The sequence below is a fragment of the Cherax quadricarinatus genome, chromosome 51 (genome assembly GCF_038502225.1).
Source record: "Cherax quadricarinatus isolate ZL_2023a chromosome 51, ASM3850222v1, whole genome shotgun sequence".
NCBI lineage: Eukaryota > Metazoa > Arthropoda > Malacostraca > Decapoda > Parastacidae > Cherax > Cherax quadricarinatus.
Genome location: NC_091342.1, coordinates 4855038 through 4871811, shown reverse-complemented (window position 1 = coordinate 4871811; position 16774 = coordinate 4855038). Strand labels below are relative to the sequence as shown.

The 16774-nt window shown below is 41.3% G+C and overlaps 2 protein-coding genes across 5 annotated transcripts in view; both read left to right on the top strand.

The window, feature by feature from the left end:
• The window catches only part of LOC128694568 (YEATS domain-containing protein 2), a 50460-nt gene that overhangs the window by 32178 nt on the left and 1508 nt on the right, over positions 1-16774 (top strand). For 3 of the 4 annotated variants that reach the window (XM_070095693.1, XM_070095694.1, XM_070095696.1), the window contains one exon: positions 15687-15850. In XM_070095693.1, the coding sequence (XP_069951794.1) occupies positions 15687-15850 (164 nt within the window). Of the gene's footprint in view, positions 1-9983; positions 10649-15686; positions 15851-16774 lie in introns of those variants that run through there. The other variant, XM_070095695.1, reaches the window with a different exon arrangement.
• LOC138854173 (tigger transposable element-derived protein 1-like) overlaps positions 2309-16774 on the top strand; it is a 70719-nt gene continuing 56253 nt past the window's right edge. The window contains exon 1 of the mRNA XM_070095697.1: positions 2309-6015. Coding sequence (XP_069951798.1) covers positions 4234-5433 — 1200 coding nt within the window. The 5' untranslated portion in view covers positions 2309-4233 and the 3' untranslated portion in view covers positions 5434-6015. The remainder of the gene's footprint in view (positions 6016-16774) is intronic.

Here is a 16774-nt window from a genome sequence, read left to right as displayed (position 1 = left end):
ACTTCCTATTTCCAGGACTCAAGTCCGGCTAACCGGTTTCCCTGAATCCTTTCACAAAATATTATCCTACTCACACTCCAACAGCTCGTCAGGTCCCAAAAGCCATTCATCTCCATTCATTCCCATCTAACACGCTCATGCACGCTTGCTGGAAATCCAAGCCCCTCGCCCACAAACGCTCCTTTACCTCCTCCCTTCATCCTTTTCGAGGACAACCCTCTACCCTGCCTTCCTTTCCCTACAGATTTATACGTTCTTCAAGTCATTCTACTTTGTTCCATTCTCTCTAAATGAGCTAACCACCTCGACAGCCCCTCTTCAGCCCTCTGATTAATACTTTTAGTAACTCCACATCTCCTCCTAATTTCCACACTACATATTCTCTGCATAATATTTACACCACGCATTGCCCTTAGACAGGACATCTCCACTGCCTCCAACCACCTCCTCGCTCCAGCATTTACAACCCAACCTCACATACATATAAGAGTGTTGGTACCACCATACTTTCGTATATTCCCTTCTTTGCCTCCATGGATAATGTTTTTTGTCTCAACAGATACCTCAACACACCACTCACCTTTTTTCCTTCATCAGTTCTGTGGTTAACCTCATCATTCATAAACCCATCTGCTGACAAGTCAACTCCCAAATATCTGAAAATATTCCCTTCTTTCATAGTCCCTCTCTCCAATGTGATATCCAGTTTTTCTTTATCTAAATTGTTTGATACCCTCATCACCTTACTCTTATCTATATTCACTTTCAAATTTCTACCTTTACACACCCTCCCAACCTTGTCCACTAACCTTTGTAACTTTTCTTTAGAATCTCCCAAAAGCAGAGTATCATCAGCAAAAAGTAACTGTGTCAACTCACATTTTGTATTTGATTCCCTATAATTTAATCCCACCCCTCTCCCCAACACCCTAGCATTTACTTCTTTTACAGCCCCATCTATAAATATATTAAACAACCATGGTGACATTACACATCCCTGTCTAAGACCTACTTTTACCAGGTGGTAATCTCCCTCTCTCCTACACATCCTAACCTGAGCCTCACTATCCTCATAAAACGTCTTTACAGCATTTAGTAACTTACTACCTATTCCATACACTTGCAATATTTGCCACATTTCTCCCCTATCCTCTCTATCATATGCCTTTTCTAAAGCCATAAATGCAATGAAAACTTCCCTACCTTTATCTAAATACCATTCACATACATGCTTCAATGTAAACCACTTGATCTACACATCCCCTACTCACTCTAAAGCCTCCTTGCTCATCTGCAGTCCTGCTCTCTCTCTTATCTCTACTTCTTTCAGTAATAACCCTACCATACACTTTACCTGGTATACTCAGTAAACTTTCTTTCAACACACCGGCCGCATCCCACTGAGGCGGGGTGGCCCAAAAGGAAAAACAAAAGTTTCTCCTTTCACATTTAGTAATATATACAGGACAAGGGGTTACTAGCCCCTTGCTCCCGGCATTTTAGTCACCTCTTATGACACGCATGGCTTACGGAGGAAGAATTCTGTTCCATTTCCCCATGGAGATAAGAGGAAATAGACAAGAAGAAGAACTAGAAAGAAAATAGAAGAAAACCCAGAGGGGTATGTATATACAGTGGACCCCCGGTTAACGATATTTTTTCAATCCAGAAGTACGTTCAGGTGCCAGTACTGACCGAATTTGTTCCCATAAGGAATATTGTGAAGTAGATTAGTCCATTTCAGACCCCCAAACATACACGTACAAACGCACTTACATAAATACACTTACATAATTGGTCGCATTCGGAGGTGATCGTTATGCGGGGGTCCACTGTATATGCTTATACATGTATGTGTAGTGTGACCTAAGTGTAAGTAGAAGTAGGAAGACGTACCTGAAATCTTGCATGTTTATGAAACAGAAAAAAAGACACCAGCAATCTTACCATCATGTAATACAATTACAGGCTTTCATTTTACACTCACTTGGCAGGATGGTAGTACCTCCCTGGGCAGTTGCTGTCTACCAACCTACTACCTAGGACTCAGTAAACTTATTCCCTTATAATTTTTAATTTAAGGTGATGAGAGTATCAAATGATTTAGATAAAGAAAAATTGGATATCAAATTGGGGAGGAGGAGTATGGAAGAAGTGAATGTTTTCAGATATTTGGGAGTTGACGTGTCAGCGGATGGATTTATGAAGGATGAGGTTAATCATAGAATTGATGAAGGAAAAAAGGTGAGTGGTGCATTGAGGTATATGTGGAGGCAAAAAATGTTATCTATGGAGGCAAAGAAGGGAATGTATGAAAGTATAGTAGTACCAACACTCTTATATGGGTGTGAAGCTTGGGTTGTAAATGCTGCAGCAAGGAGATGGTTGGAGGCAGTGGAGATGTCCTGCCTAAGGGCAATGTGTGGTGTAAATATTATGCAGAAAATTCGGAGTGTGGAAATTAGGAGAAGGTGTGGAGTTAATAAAAGTATTAGTCAGAAGGCTGAAGAGGGTTTGTTGAGGTGGTTTGGTCATTTAGAGAGAATGGATCAAAGTAGAATGACATGGAGAGCGTATAAATCTGTAGGGGAAGGAAGGCGGGGTAGGGGTCGTCCTCGAAAAGGTTGGAGGGAGGGGGTAAAGGAAGTGTTGTGGGCGAGGGGTTTGGACTTCTAGCAAGCGTGCGTGAGCGTGTTAGATAGGAGTGAATGGAGACAAATGGTATTTGAGACCTGACGAGCTGTTTGGAGTGTGAGCAGGGTAATATTTAGTGAAGGGATTCAAGGAAACCAGTTATTTTATATAACCAGACTTGAGTCCTGGAAATGGGAAGTACAATGCCTGCACTCTAAAGGAGGGGTTTGAGATATTGGCAGTTTGAAGGGATATACAGTGGACCCCCGCATAACGATGGCATCACATAGCGATTAATCCGCATACCGCTTGCTTTAATCGCAAAAATTTTGCCGCGCATACCGATTAAAAACCCGCTCACCGATTTTCGTCCGAGACGCGTCCAATGTGCGCCCTCAGCCAGCCTCACATGTGCCGCCCGTGCCATTGTTTACCAGCCAGCCTCCGCGGTAACATCCAAGCATACAATCGGAATATTTTGTATTATTACAGTGTTTTCGGTGCTGTTTCTGGAAAATAAGTGACCATGGGCCCCAAGAAAGCTTCTAGTGCCAACCGTACACCAATAAGGGTGAGAATTCCAATAGAAATGAAGAAAGAGATCATTGATAAGTATGAAAGTGGAGTGCGTATCGCCGACCTAGTCAAATTGTACAAGAAACCCCAATCAACCATCGCTACTATTGTGGGCACCAGAAAGACAATCAAGGAAGCTGTTCTTGCCAAAGGTTTAACTGTGTTTTCAAAACAAAGATCGCAAGTGATGGAAGATGTTGAGAGACTCTTATTGGTGTGGATAAATGAAAAACAGCTAGCAGGAGATAGCGTCTCTCAAGCGATCATATGTGAAAAGGCTAGGAAGTTGCATGAGGATTTAATTAAAAAAATGCCTGCAACTAGTGCTGATGTGAGTGAATTTAAGGCCAGCAAAGGTTGGTTTGAGATATTTAAGAAGCGTAGTGGCATCCATAGTGTGATAAGGCATGGTGAGGCTGCCAGTTCGGACCACAAAGCGGCTGAAAAATTTCTTTCTTTCAACACATCAGCCGTATCCCACCGAGGCGGGGTGGCCCAAAAGGAAAAACAAAAGTTTCTCCTTTTACATTTAGTAATATATACAGGAGAAGGGGTTACTAGCCCCTTGCTCCCGGCATTTTAGTTGCCTCTTACAACACGCATGGCGTACGGAGGAAGAATTCTGTTCCACTTCCCCATGGAGATAAGAGGAAATAAACAAGAACAAGAACTAGAAAGAAAATAAAAGAAAACCCAGAGGGGTATGTATATATACGCTTGTACATGTATGTGTAGTGTGACCTAAGTGTAAGTAGAAGTAGCAAGATGTACCTGAAATCTTGCATGTTCATGAGACAGAAAAAAGGACACCAGCAATCCTACCATCATGTAAAACAATCACAGGCTTTCGTTTTACACTCACTTGGCAGGACGGTAGTACCTCCCTGGGCGGTTGCTGTCTACCAACCTACTACCTAGGCGGCTGAAAAATATGTGCAGGAATTCAAGGAGTACATAGACAGTGAAGGACTGAAACCTGAACAAGTGTTTAATTGTGATGAAACAGGCCTGTTCTGGAAGAAAATGCCAAGCAGGACCTACATTACTCAGGAGGAAAAGGCACTCCCAGGACATAAGCCTATGAAAGACAGGCTTACTTTGTTGATGTGTGCCAATGCTAGTGGTGATTGCAAAGTTAAGCCTTTATTAGTGTATCACTCTGAAAATCCCAGAGCGTTCAGGCAAAAGAATGTCCTCAAGGATAATTTGTGTGTGCTGTGGAGGGCAAACAGTAAGGCATGGGTCACTAGGGACTTTTTCTATAACTGGTTACACCATGCATTTGCCCCCAATGTGAAAGATTACCTAACTGAAAAGAAATTAGACCTTAAGTGCCTCCTGGTGTTAGACAATGCCCCTGGTCATCCTACAGATGTGGCAGAGCGACTTTATGGGGACATGAGCTTCATTAAGGTGAAGTTTTTGCCTCCTAATACCACTCCTCTCCTGCAGCCCATGGACCAGCAGGTTATTGCAAACTTCAAAAAACTGTACACAAAAGCTCTGTTTGAAAGGTGCTTTGTAGTGACCTCAGAAACTCAACTGACTCTAAGAGAGTTTTGGAGAGATCACTTTAATATCCTCAATTGTATAAACCTTATAGGTAAGGCTTGGGAGGGAGTGACTAAGAAGACCTTGAACTCTGCTTGGAAGAAACTGTGGCCAGAATGTGTAGACAAAAGGGATTTTGAAGGGTTTGAGGCTAACCCTGAGAGGAGTATACCAGTTGAGGAATCAATTGTGGCATTGGGGAAGTCCTTGGGGTTGGAGGTTAGTGGGGAGGATGTGGAAGAGTTGGTGGAGGAGGACAATGAAGAACTAACCACTGATGAGCTGATAGATCAACTTCACGAGCAAGAGGCCAGACCTGAGGAAACTGGTTCAGAGGAGGGGAGAGAGAAATTGAAGAAGTTGCCTACTACAAAGATTAAAGAAATCTGTGCAAAGTGGCTTGAAGTGCAAACCTTCATGGATGAAAATCACCCTCACACAGCTATTGCAAGCCGTGCTGGTGATTATTACACTGACAATGTTGTGAAACACTTTAGGGAAGTCATAAAGGAACGAGAGGTACAGGCCACTATGGACAGATATCTTGTGCGAAAGAAGTCCAGTGACTCTGAAGCTGGCCCTAGTGGCATTAAAAGAAGAAGGGAAGTAACCCCAGAAAAGGACTTGCCACCTCAAGTCTTAATGGAAGGGGATTCCCCTTCTAAACACTAACACTCTCTCTCCCCTCCTCCCATCCCATCAATCATCACCAGATCTTCAATAAAAGTAAGTGTCATGTAAGTGTGCATGCCTTTTTCAGTTTGTGTGTATTAAAATTAACATTTCATGTGGTAAAAAAAAATTTTTTTCATACTTTTGGGTGTCTTGCACGGATTAATTTTATTTCCATTATTTCTTATGGGGAAAATTCATTCACATACCGATTATTTCGCATAACAATTACTCCTCTTGCACGGATTAAAATCGTTATGCGGGGGTCCACTGTATTGTGTATTTTTATACGTATATATTTCTAAACTGTTGTATTCTGGGCACCTCTGCAAAAACAGTGATTACGTGTGAGTGAGGTGAAGTGTTAAATGATGATGAAAGTATTTTCTTTTTGGGGATTTTCTTTCTTTTTGGGTCACCCTGCCTCGGTGGGAGACGGTCGACTTGTTAAAAAAAAAAAATTCAATCTCTTTTGTCCCCCTTCCCTTTATGTAAAAGAACTATACACACTCTCTGCCAATCCCTAGGTACCTTCCCATCTTTCATACATTTATTAAACAAAAATACCAACCACTCCTGGAGGTTATTCCGGGGATTAGTATCATGTGGGAGTTCGATACGTGGATTAGGGTAGAAATACTCACGTAGGCTGTTATTACTTATAATTGCTGTTATGTGGAGGGAGCCCGCAGCCGTTACCTATCTCCTTGGTTACACTCGTAAAACTGACTAGCCGGCTGGCCAGTACCCCGTAGTGGGTCTTTTGAAAATAGTGTCAGCTCAGCACAGACCGTGACTCAAGACGGTTGGTCGTTGAGTCAACGGACAGGTTACTGGTAACTGGTTACTGGTAACTGGTTACTACTACTGAGAGCTCGGCGACGCTAACGTATGTCGTCCCGACATACAACTAATACAAACTAGAGATGGCAGGTATACGGCTTGGGCTGATTCTATACAATGTCAAAGTACACAACATGAAACATTATAGATACATAAGTAGAACATTGGAATGAAAGCTTACGTAACTGAAACTGTAATGTAATACAAGGTATACTATAGTACAACTTAAAACTCAACAAATGAACAACGAACTCAACATTGAGATTACAAGTGATAAAAACAAAAATTTTGATCGATCGATCTGTATTCATGTGATCTACGGATTCTGAGGAAGGAATATATACAAAGAAAGAGTGTTTAACAGAAAGGCAGATTCGGTGCACGCAAATCTAGACTGTTAACTCTCAGAATGCGGAGAGAACACGAACACAAAAAAAAAAATTCTTGAATACTGATAAGTTGATACTGTAACTATTCATCTATACAGGTTATTTACATTTAACCCCAACTCTGCTAGGGTAAGATTGGCATATGCAGAATGGGTGTCATCTCTGGGAGGATCAAACTCTGTAGCATTGGCTAACTCATGCTGTATTTGAGGCAAATCTGAATTGGAAGTTACAAATGATACTTGAGGATTTCTCAATACCTGTCGTGTACGTAGGGAATAACGACATTCAGGTTGATCATCTGACTGAGTATCAGAGGAAGAGAGTACAGGATCAGGAGGATTGTCAGAGTCTGTCACATTAGTCTGGGTTGGAACATCATTATCATCACATACTAACTTCATATGATCCAAATGCGATTCTTTATACTGACCAGTACTAATCTCTCTAACCTTATACTTATTACCAGTGATATGTTCAACTACGCGATAAGGACCAACAAACTTTTGATCAAGCTTTGGCATTGCAGACGTTTTGTTAAAATTAGTCAGCATAACTCTCGAACCTACTTTGATTTTGGATGGCTTTACTCGAGTATTTGCGACTCTTGTAAATTCAGCTGTTGATTTATGAAGTGTTTCACGGATTCTTCTAAAAACACTTTGAGCTAAGCTGGTACGAGTTGCTACGAAATCATCAGGGTTGTAATTTGGTTTCGGATTAGAATATAACAACTCATAAGGCAAACGTTTATCTACACCATACAATGCATAATGTGGAGTGTCACCTATAGAAACATTGTAAGCAGAATTTATAGCACACTGCACATCAGGTATAACTTCATCCCAAGTTTCACTATTGGGATTGATAGTGGCTCTCAATACATCAAGTACTTTCTTATTGGTTCGTTCCGCTAACCCATTGCTGGCAGGATGATGAGGAACAATGGTGGACTTAGAGATCTTGTACAAGGTACACAAATTTTCAAGAATTTCATTACAGAATTCACCTCCATTATCTGTTACTAGGGACTTAGGGGTGGTATGCCTGCAGATAATGCGTTCTTTAAACGCTTTAGCTACTGTCTCGGCAGTCTTATCTGCAATAGGAACTAACTCACAATATCTGGTGAAATGGTCTACCATAACACACAGATGTTTGTTACCTTGGAGGGAACATTGGAAATTAGTTAACAAATCTAGCGCAACTCTTTCCCAAGGTTCGCTAGTAGTCGGATACACTTGGATTGGATTAGGACCATTAGCATTGCCTTTATGTTGCATGCAGACACTACATTTCCTAACATACTCAGAAATATCAGTTGCCATACGAGGCCAAAAGTATTTCAATCTGGCTTGTTTTACTGAACGATCCATACCAGGGTGTGCAACACCTGGTACATCGTGAACTAGCTGTAAGGCTACATTCACTAGTGACTGTGGAATTACTAACTGGTATACTCTTCTGCTAGGAGTACCCAACTCGGCTGTTCGATACAGTAATTCTTGGTTCATGACAAAGTCACTGATGGGAGCTGGTGGCTTCACAGTCAGAATAAGATCTTCCTGGAGCAGGAATCGTATCACACCAGACCACATGGGATCTGTTCGTTGAGCATTCTTTACATCTTCAGCACTAAATGGAGGGTCTGCAGTTACTATACTAACATGTCGCGATAAGGCATCTGCGACTACATTTGACTTGCCAGGTAAATGCTCAAAGGTGGGATTGAACTCTTGGATAGTCAAGGTCCATCTAGCTAACCTTCCAGTAGGTTGTTTGTTCTGGAATAAGGGTATCAGTGGAGCATGATCTGTCAAGACATGAACAGAGTACTGATAAATAATGTCTCGGAAGTGCTTTAAAGACCATACTATTGCTAAAGCTTCTTGCTCAGTTACTGTATAATTACGTTCAGCCTTTGTAAGGACTCGGCTAGCAAATGCAACTGCGTTGTACTTGCCATCGGTCTTCTGAGCTAGTACGGCACCTATGCCAATTGAACTAGCATCAGTTGTCAGATAGAAAGGCTTAGAAAAATCTGGAAATTTCAAAATTGGAGCAGATGTTAGCTTTTCTTTTAGAGTTTGGAATGCTCTTTCTTGACGGAAGGTCCAAACAAAAGGAGCATCTTTCTTAAGCAACTCAGTTAGAGGAACAGCTATGGAAGAAAAATTGGCAATGAAAGATCTATAAAAACCTGCTAAGCCCACAAAGGATCTTACGGCATCAGCAGTTTTGGGAGTTGGAAAATTTAGTACTGCAGTTACTTTACTTTGGTCAGTCGTAACCCCTCTAGGAGTGACTACGTGACCAAGAAACTTAATTTCTGATCTGAAAAATTGACATTTTGACAGTTTGATCTTTAAATTGGCTTCTTCAAGCTTACCAAGTACTACATCAAGTCTTTTCAAGTGTGTATCCACGTCTTTAGACATGACGATTACGTCATCTAAGTACACCATAAGTGCATTACCTATGAGACCTCTAAAGATATTAGTCATGAGCCTTGAGAACGTGATAGGGGAAGATCGTAATCCAAATGCCATACGGAGGAAGTGATAATGACCTGTAGGAGTGGAGAATGCAGTTAGTTCTTGGCTGTCCTCGTGAAGAGGGACTTGCCAAAACCCTTGTAACAAATCTAGGGTTGAAAAGACTTTGTTATCTCCGATATTACGTAAAAGATCACCCAGTACAGGGAGTGGAAAGCGATCTGGAATGGTTTTTGCGTTTAACTTCCTAAAGTCAATTACTGGACGCCAAGTACCATCCTTCTTAGGTACTAGTATCAAGGGTGCATTCCAAGGTGAATTGCTAGGTGCAATAACTCCATCATCAAGCATTTGATTGATCAATTCTTCTGCGACAGCAACTTGTGAATGAGGCATTCTGTACGCAGGTATGTAGATAGGTCTAGTACCAGGTTCAAGTGGAATACGATGGGACAATAAGTTCGTTATACCCATCTTCTCACCTGGTAAAGCAATGGCTTTACGACGTTTGTTCAACAGAGTCAACAAACGCTTGACTTCATCTGGGAAGTCAGTGGGAGCTAAGTCTTTCTCCTCAACTGGTGGAACAGATTGATCCAGTGAGGTGGATGAGGTCTCCCCGGCAGAAATAGCACCGACCCACTGGTCAGGTGACAACTCATCCTCTACCTGAACAGGGTAAGGATAGTGAACAAGGTCAACAAGATTGGTATTTGCTCTAAGGCGAACACTGTGACCAGAAGTGTTGGCCAGGTAGAAATGGATCTTACTATCTCGTACAACATGTAAGGATGGTTCAACAAATAGACCTTTTACTTTGCAGGAATCACTGTCAACTAGGACGTTATCACCATCTGGAACACTAGGAACAACTACAGACACTCTAGTGAGAGCACTAGCCGCAACAGAAACGTCTTTCTGCAGACGGCATGTGACATCAACAAGAGATGGCATTACTAGTTGCAAGTAATTGTTTTCCGACAAGGCGTCCCCTGTGGAGAAACTACTACTCGAACTAGCAGGCATTGCAGGGATAGGTTGAGCACTCAAGGCAATCTGAGCGTCCTCGGACACTTGAGGCATCGGACTATCCTGCAATTCTGAAGGTATAGGTGGAACACTGATGGGAGTGACAGAATTACCAGTGCCTGACCGCTTGGGTACGCTACTGGAGAATGCATTAGCTTGTAAGGACTTAATCCGTACATCATACTCTGCAGCAGTATAACAGATTTCTGATCCAAGCTGGTAACCCCAGAATGGAACGATCAAGTCGTCAATTTGTGCATGCCATCGATAAGGGTCGAGCACAATGCGTAAGTCTCGCATGGAAGCAAATCCCAGTAGAAGGTCACCAGGGAAAGTAATCTGATCGACAACAAGGAAGGAAACAGTGAAGTCTCTACCTTGGATAGAAAAGGTTAGGGCAGTCGTACCTCGGACACGCAGGTGAGAACCAGATACTCCACTAAGGGAGGACACAGGAGTCGGTTCTACGAGAAGGACATGTCGTAACTTCTTATCCTTAAACAAACTAGACCTAATAATATTGATTTGCGCACCAGAGTCCATGAACAATTGAACGGGCGCATTATAAACAGATGCTTGCACTATAGGGCCTATGGTTGCATTGGAAGTTATGTGCAAACAAAAAGGTGGATTTTCATCAGAAAAGACTTGTTCTACTCCATCCCCAAAATCATCTATGTCAGAGACATGTGAAGCAACATCATCAGCAGGGTTGGCATGCTCGAGACTGCTTAAGGCTTCAAAGGAGTTGTGAACGGGGATGGTGTACTCATTATCACCTACTGTCACCATGGGGCGGTTTGACTGGGGCGCTCGAATTCCCCCGACTGGGAAGAACGAGCCTGGTTCTGGTTAGTTTGAGAATTGAATGAATGAGCCTGGTTCTGGTTATTTTGAAAACCACGAGATCTGTTTCCTCGACGGGTTCTGCGGTTGGAACGACCACGGAAAGATCTAGAGTACTGAAGGTTATAGAGAGCATTACACTCAGATGTGTCATGTCCATGTATTCTATGATAAGTACAGTAGGGAAGATCTGAGTACTCATCATCAGTACGACGTCTCTTAGGGTAACTATCAGGACAATTAATTGCAATATGGCCACGGAAACCACAGTTGTAACAATTCCGCCGACTATGGTTACTGAATGTACTATGAACACTACGAGGTGTATAACGACTCTGTACACTGGTTCTTGGTGATCTCTGAGATGGTTGACGACTACGATTTGTCTCTGTGGCGCAAACAAGAGGTGGTGCAGACTGAGGCATATGTGTGACATTACTTTTGATACAAGGGAAAGTACCCTGGGGGCACAAGGAACGTACATGATTTAAGGCTGTAAGAGGTTCCATCGTTACAGTTGGAGGATCAGCCTCATAAGCACACACAGAAGCAGGCGGCATTAGTTCTTTAATTGCTCCAAAAGCTGCTATTTTAGCAATTGATTCTGTAAATGGTTTAGCCTCGTCAGGGAGAAAAGATGATGATTGGACAGCATTGATAAATGATGATAAAAGTTTGTCTAATCTAACAGCAAATGCACTCAACGATTCAGTACTCATGGGTGTAGCATTCACTAGTTCCCTAAGAACAACATATGGATCAGCTGTTTTTACTGGGACAAGGAAAGAACGAATCAGTTCCTCATATTGTGACCACTTAGTAAGATTCCTGAAGTCTCGCATATCAAGGAGATCAACAACGTGAACAGCAGCAGGAGATCGATAAAGAGCTTCTTTAGCAATTCTGATAAGGCTTTCCTCTGAAGGAGGACCTTCAGCTAGGGCACTAGCACGAGAACGAATGGCTGCAAACCATGCTTCAAGACTATGTACATGGCCATTGAATAAAGGTAACGCATCAAGGGAATCACGAGTATAACTATAATATCTCGGTGTCTGAGTCGGTCTGTCAGTCGGTAAGGAACTGTGAGGACTGATGACAGGACCAGCAGTAGTAGCCTGAGAGGTCTGAGTGTCGACATTCACTAAAGTATCACTTGACGGTATGTGAGACATAATGGCAAAGTAACACGAGAACAAATAAAGCAAAAATAATGAACAATAAAAATGATATAAAATTCTAGAATTGAAATGAAAAGATATACAACTAATTCTGCAGAATAATGTCTAAATACACTGCAAGAGGAAGGAAAACTCAATTTAAAGGACTATTGACCAAGAAAAAAAAATTTACATTGAAATATACAAGTAAAAATATTACTGGAGACTGAATTAAATTCAAAATGAGCTGTCTTTACTCTTGCTAATAAAAAAATTAATTAATGAAATTATTTAAATCAATGTGAAAGTGTAAAATAAAATTATATTGTTAACTGGGAAATTTAAATATTTTCTAAGAATGCATAGACAAAATTAAATTATAAATCATAAAAATAGCAATAAAAGAAAATAATTCACTGCAGAACAGTTCAACAAAATAATTCACTTCAGAACAAGTGCAACAAAATAAGGTGTAGAAACAATCACTGCAGTAATAAAGTGTCACTGGGAAAACTCAGGTAAAATAATGAATTAAAATATGAAGACCAAAAAAAAAAATAAACTGATTGAACACTTTAACTCTTAATTGTAAATTAGACAAAACAATTTACTCAAACAGAGTAAGAAAACACTTTACGTTAAAAGTAATTGAAATTGCATCAAGAGTGAATTTGTTCAAGAATTATAAAAAATAAAACACAGGAACAAAACAGGGAATATAACACTTACAGTGGCGGAGCACCCAACAGTATTAGTTTATTCTTACAACAAATTCCTGCTGTGACTGATACAACAAAATCTTGCTGTGACTGATACGACAAAAATTTGCTGGCAAAAATAATGGTACACAGTCTGCGAAAAAATTAGAGGAATGAGACACTGTTGGCATACGAAAAAAAAAGACACACATAGAAATAAATGGATAATTTGGTATGCTGAAAGAATACAATAAAAAAAAATGAATCACTTCACACAGGGTGACTGACTGGTACACTACACAATAATACTTACTAGAGACAGGAGTAGCATAAGAAAAAACACAGAATAAAAATATTATAAGATAAGTGGAAACACTGAAAAATATTGTAAAAATACTGAGTCAAAGAATACTGCGTTTACACTGAAAACACAAGGTTTAGAGTACACAAGCAATTTTACTATAAATGTCTCACACACGCAAATGTCGTTAAATGCAAGAAAAATGTCTCAAGGAAATTATCACTGAAGTCGGGAGGAGTAGACGGGCGATTACTGGTGACGGGAAGAAGGTGTTGTCCTGTGGGCGGGCGGTGAGTACTGGTGACGGGGCGGGGGGGGGTTTCCTCCTCCACTCACACTGTTGTCGTGAAGAAATGTGCGTTCTAGGCGAACTCACATAACTGGCTTTATCTCGTTGGCACCAGCTACAATCTCTTGACCAATTATGTGAGCCAAAACAGTACTAGGACCCGGTACAAGGGTGCAAACAACCACAGGTAGATGAGTGGGTGGCTGGTGGTGGTGGTAGAGAGTGATGGGTGTTACTCTCGCTGGGGTACTGCCGCGCACCCCGAGTGGAGGGAGAGAGTGGTGGGGGGGGGACGCTGGGGGTCTGCCGCGCACCCCACTCACCCACGAAGGTGGCTTGAAAAACCCACTCTATGCCACAGGAATGGTAAAAACCACTCTTAGCATCCAACAGGGAGCACAAAGCGATATAAACAATACCTCAGAGGAGCTTGGCTTACTTCTTACTGCGTGGCTTACTTCTCTCTCTCAGCTGGGTTAGAAGATTCACCTTTGACCCTGCCGGCTACTCACAACAGTCTTCAAACGCCTTGAATTACCCTTAAAAACGTAAATCCACGCTCCACACCGCTGTCACCATTTATCATGTGGGAGTTCGATACGTGGATTAGGGTAGAAATACTCACGTAGGCTGTTATTACTTATAATTGCTGTTATGTGGAGGGAGCCCGCAGCCGTTACCTATCTCCTTGGTTACACTCGTAAAACTGACTAGCCGGCTGGCCAGTACCCCGTAGTGGGTCTTTTGAAATAGTGTCAGCTCAGCACAGACCGTGACTCAAGACGGTTGGTCGTTGAGTCAACGGACAGGTTACTGGTAACTGGTTACTACTACTGAGACTAGGCTTTCTTAACTTATTTATCTCACTCCAAATTTTTTTCTATTCTCAGCAAAATTTCTTGACAGTGCCTCTCCCACTCTATCATTTGCTCTCCTTTTGCACTCTTTCACCACTCTCTTCAGCTTTCTTTTACTCTCCATATACATACTCTGCCCTTCTTATATCACTTCTGCTTTGTAAAAGTCTGTCATAAGCTACCTTTTTCTCCTTTATCACACCCTTTACTTCATTCCACCAATCACTCCTCTTTCTTCCTGCACCCATCCTCCTATAGCCACAAACTTCTGCCCCACATTCTAATAATGCATTTTTAAAACTATCCCATCTCTCTTCAACCCCCCTGAGAAAGACAAAGATTTTCACTATTGGCTTGATAGAGGCATCATGATATAGTTCATTCCCCATGATAGTGCTCTTGAAATTATTAAAAAGTGAGTCCCATCTGAACTACAAGACAAAGTGAGTGAGAGAGATAGAGATAAAGGCAGTGGAGATGTGTTTGAGGGTGAATGATGTGTGAATATTGTACAGCAAATTCGTAGCTTGGAGATTAGGTATGAGCTTGCCAAAAGTATAATTCAGAAGGCTGAGGATGGGCAGTTAGAGAGGGGTGAAGCACAACAGGATGACTAGGAGGGTATGTAAATCTCAGAGTGAGAGGGCAGGAGGGGTAGGGGTAATCCCAGGAAGTACAGTGGACCCCCGCATAACGATTACCTCCGAATGTGACCAATTATGTAAGTGTATTTATGTAAGTGCGTTTGTACGTGTATGTTTGGGGGTCTGAAATGGACTAATCTACTTCACAATATTTCTTATGGGAACAAATTCGGTCAGTACTGGCACCTGAACATACTATTGGAGTGAAGAAATATCGTTAACCGAGGGTCCACTGTATTGGAGGGAGGTTGGTAAAGGAGGTTTTGTGTGCTAGGAGCTTGAACATCCAACGTGCTTGTGTGAGCACATTAGATATGAGTTGGTAGGGGCAAGTGCTTTTATATGGTGTGTTGTTAGGGTTTGAGCACGGTCACTTTTATGAAGGGTTTCAAGAAAACCAACTCACTGGACTCGAGTCCTGGAGGTAGGAAGGGCAGTCCAACCTCTGAAGGGAAGAGAGGGATGTTGCAGTCAGAGGGTAATCTGAATTTTGATGTCAGTGCACTTCTGACAAGGCTGTGATTGATTGATGGTAAATGTGTTTTTCTTTTTGGGTCACCTTGCCTAAATAGAAGAATACCACTGGGATCAAAATAAAAAAATCCATTATTTTCTTGGGCCAATGATTCTTCATTAAGAGCCTATGAAAAAATATTTAAATTTTCATATATATATATATAGGCTACTAATTTCGTGCTTTAGCTTTACAGAAATTTCCAGTAGATTTTTTGCCATGGGAAGATGTAGAAACAGCCAGTGGATGCGAGTGGGTTAGACATCTTACCTCTCAGCTCAGGCTCAACCTTGCACCAGAAGAAGTTGCAGCTGGCTATACTGCTGATGCTGCTTGTGCCACACTGTGGAAGGTGTGTACCATGATTATTTAGGAAATAGGAAGCAAGAGATGAAAATGGTGACATTAATTTGTGTCAAAAACCACTTTGTAAGAAAGTTGAGAAATGTGACTACTGATTAAAAACTTAGAATATTTCTTTTTTTAACGAATTGGCTGTATCCCACCAAGGTAGTGTGACCTAAAAAGAAAAACGAAACTTTTTCTTTTTAAATTTAATAATTTGTATAGGCGAAGGGGTTACTGTCCCCTTGCTCCCAGCATTTTAGTTGCCTCTTACGACACGCATGGCTTACGGAGATAGAATTCTTTTCCACTTCCCCATGGAGAGAAGAAATAAAAAAGAACAAGAACTGTTAAGAAAATAGAAGAAAACCCAGATGGGTGTGTAAATATATATGCATGAACATGAATGTGTAGTGTGACCTGAAGTAGGAGTAGCAAAATATACCTGCTATCCCGCATGGTTATGAGATAGAAAAAAAAAAACACCAGTAGTCCTATCATCATGTAGAACAATTACAGACTTCCATTTTACTCACTTAACAGGATGGTAGTACCTTCCCGGGTGGTTGCTGTCTACCAGCCTACTACCTAGGTTTAAAGAGTATTGCTGGTTTAAAATAATCCAGTGTAGATGGGCAAATCTTAGTGTTATGGCTTTTTATGGTTAGCATTACAAGAGGTTCTATTTGGTGTTAAATCTCTGGAAGTTATTAATTCAGAGCAGAATAAGCAATGTTCTCCATAGGGAAGTGGGAAAGAATTCTTCCTCTGTAAGCCATGCATGTTGTAAGAGACAACTAAAATCCTGGGAGGAAGAGGTTAATAACCCTTTCTGTATAAATTACCAAATTTAAAAAGAAAAACTTTTTTTTTAAGGTCAATCTGTCTCAGTGGAATATACCCAGTGTTAAAAAAAAAAAAATAAGCAGTG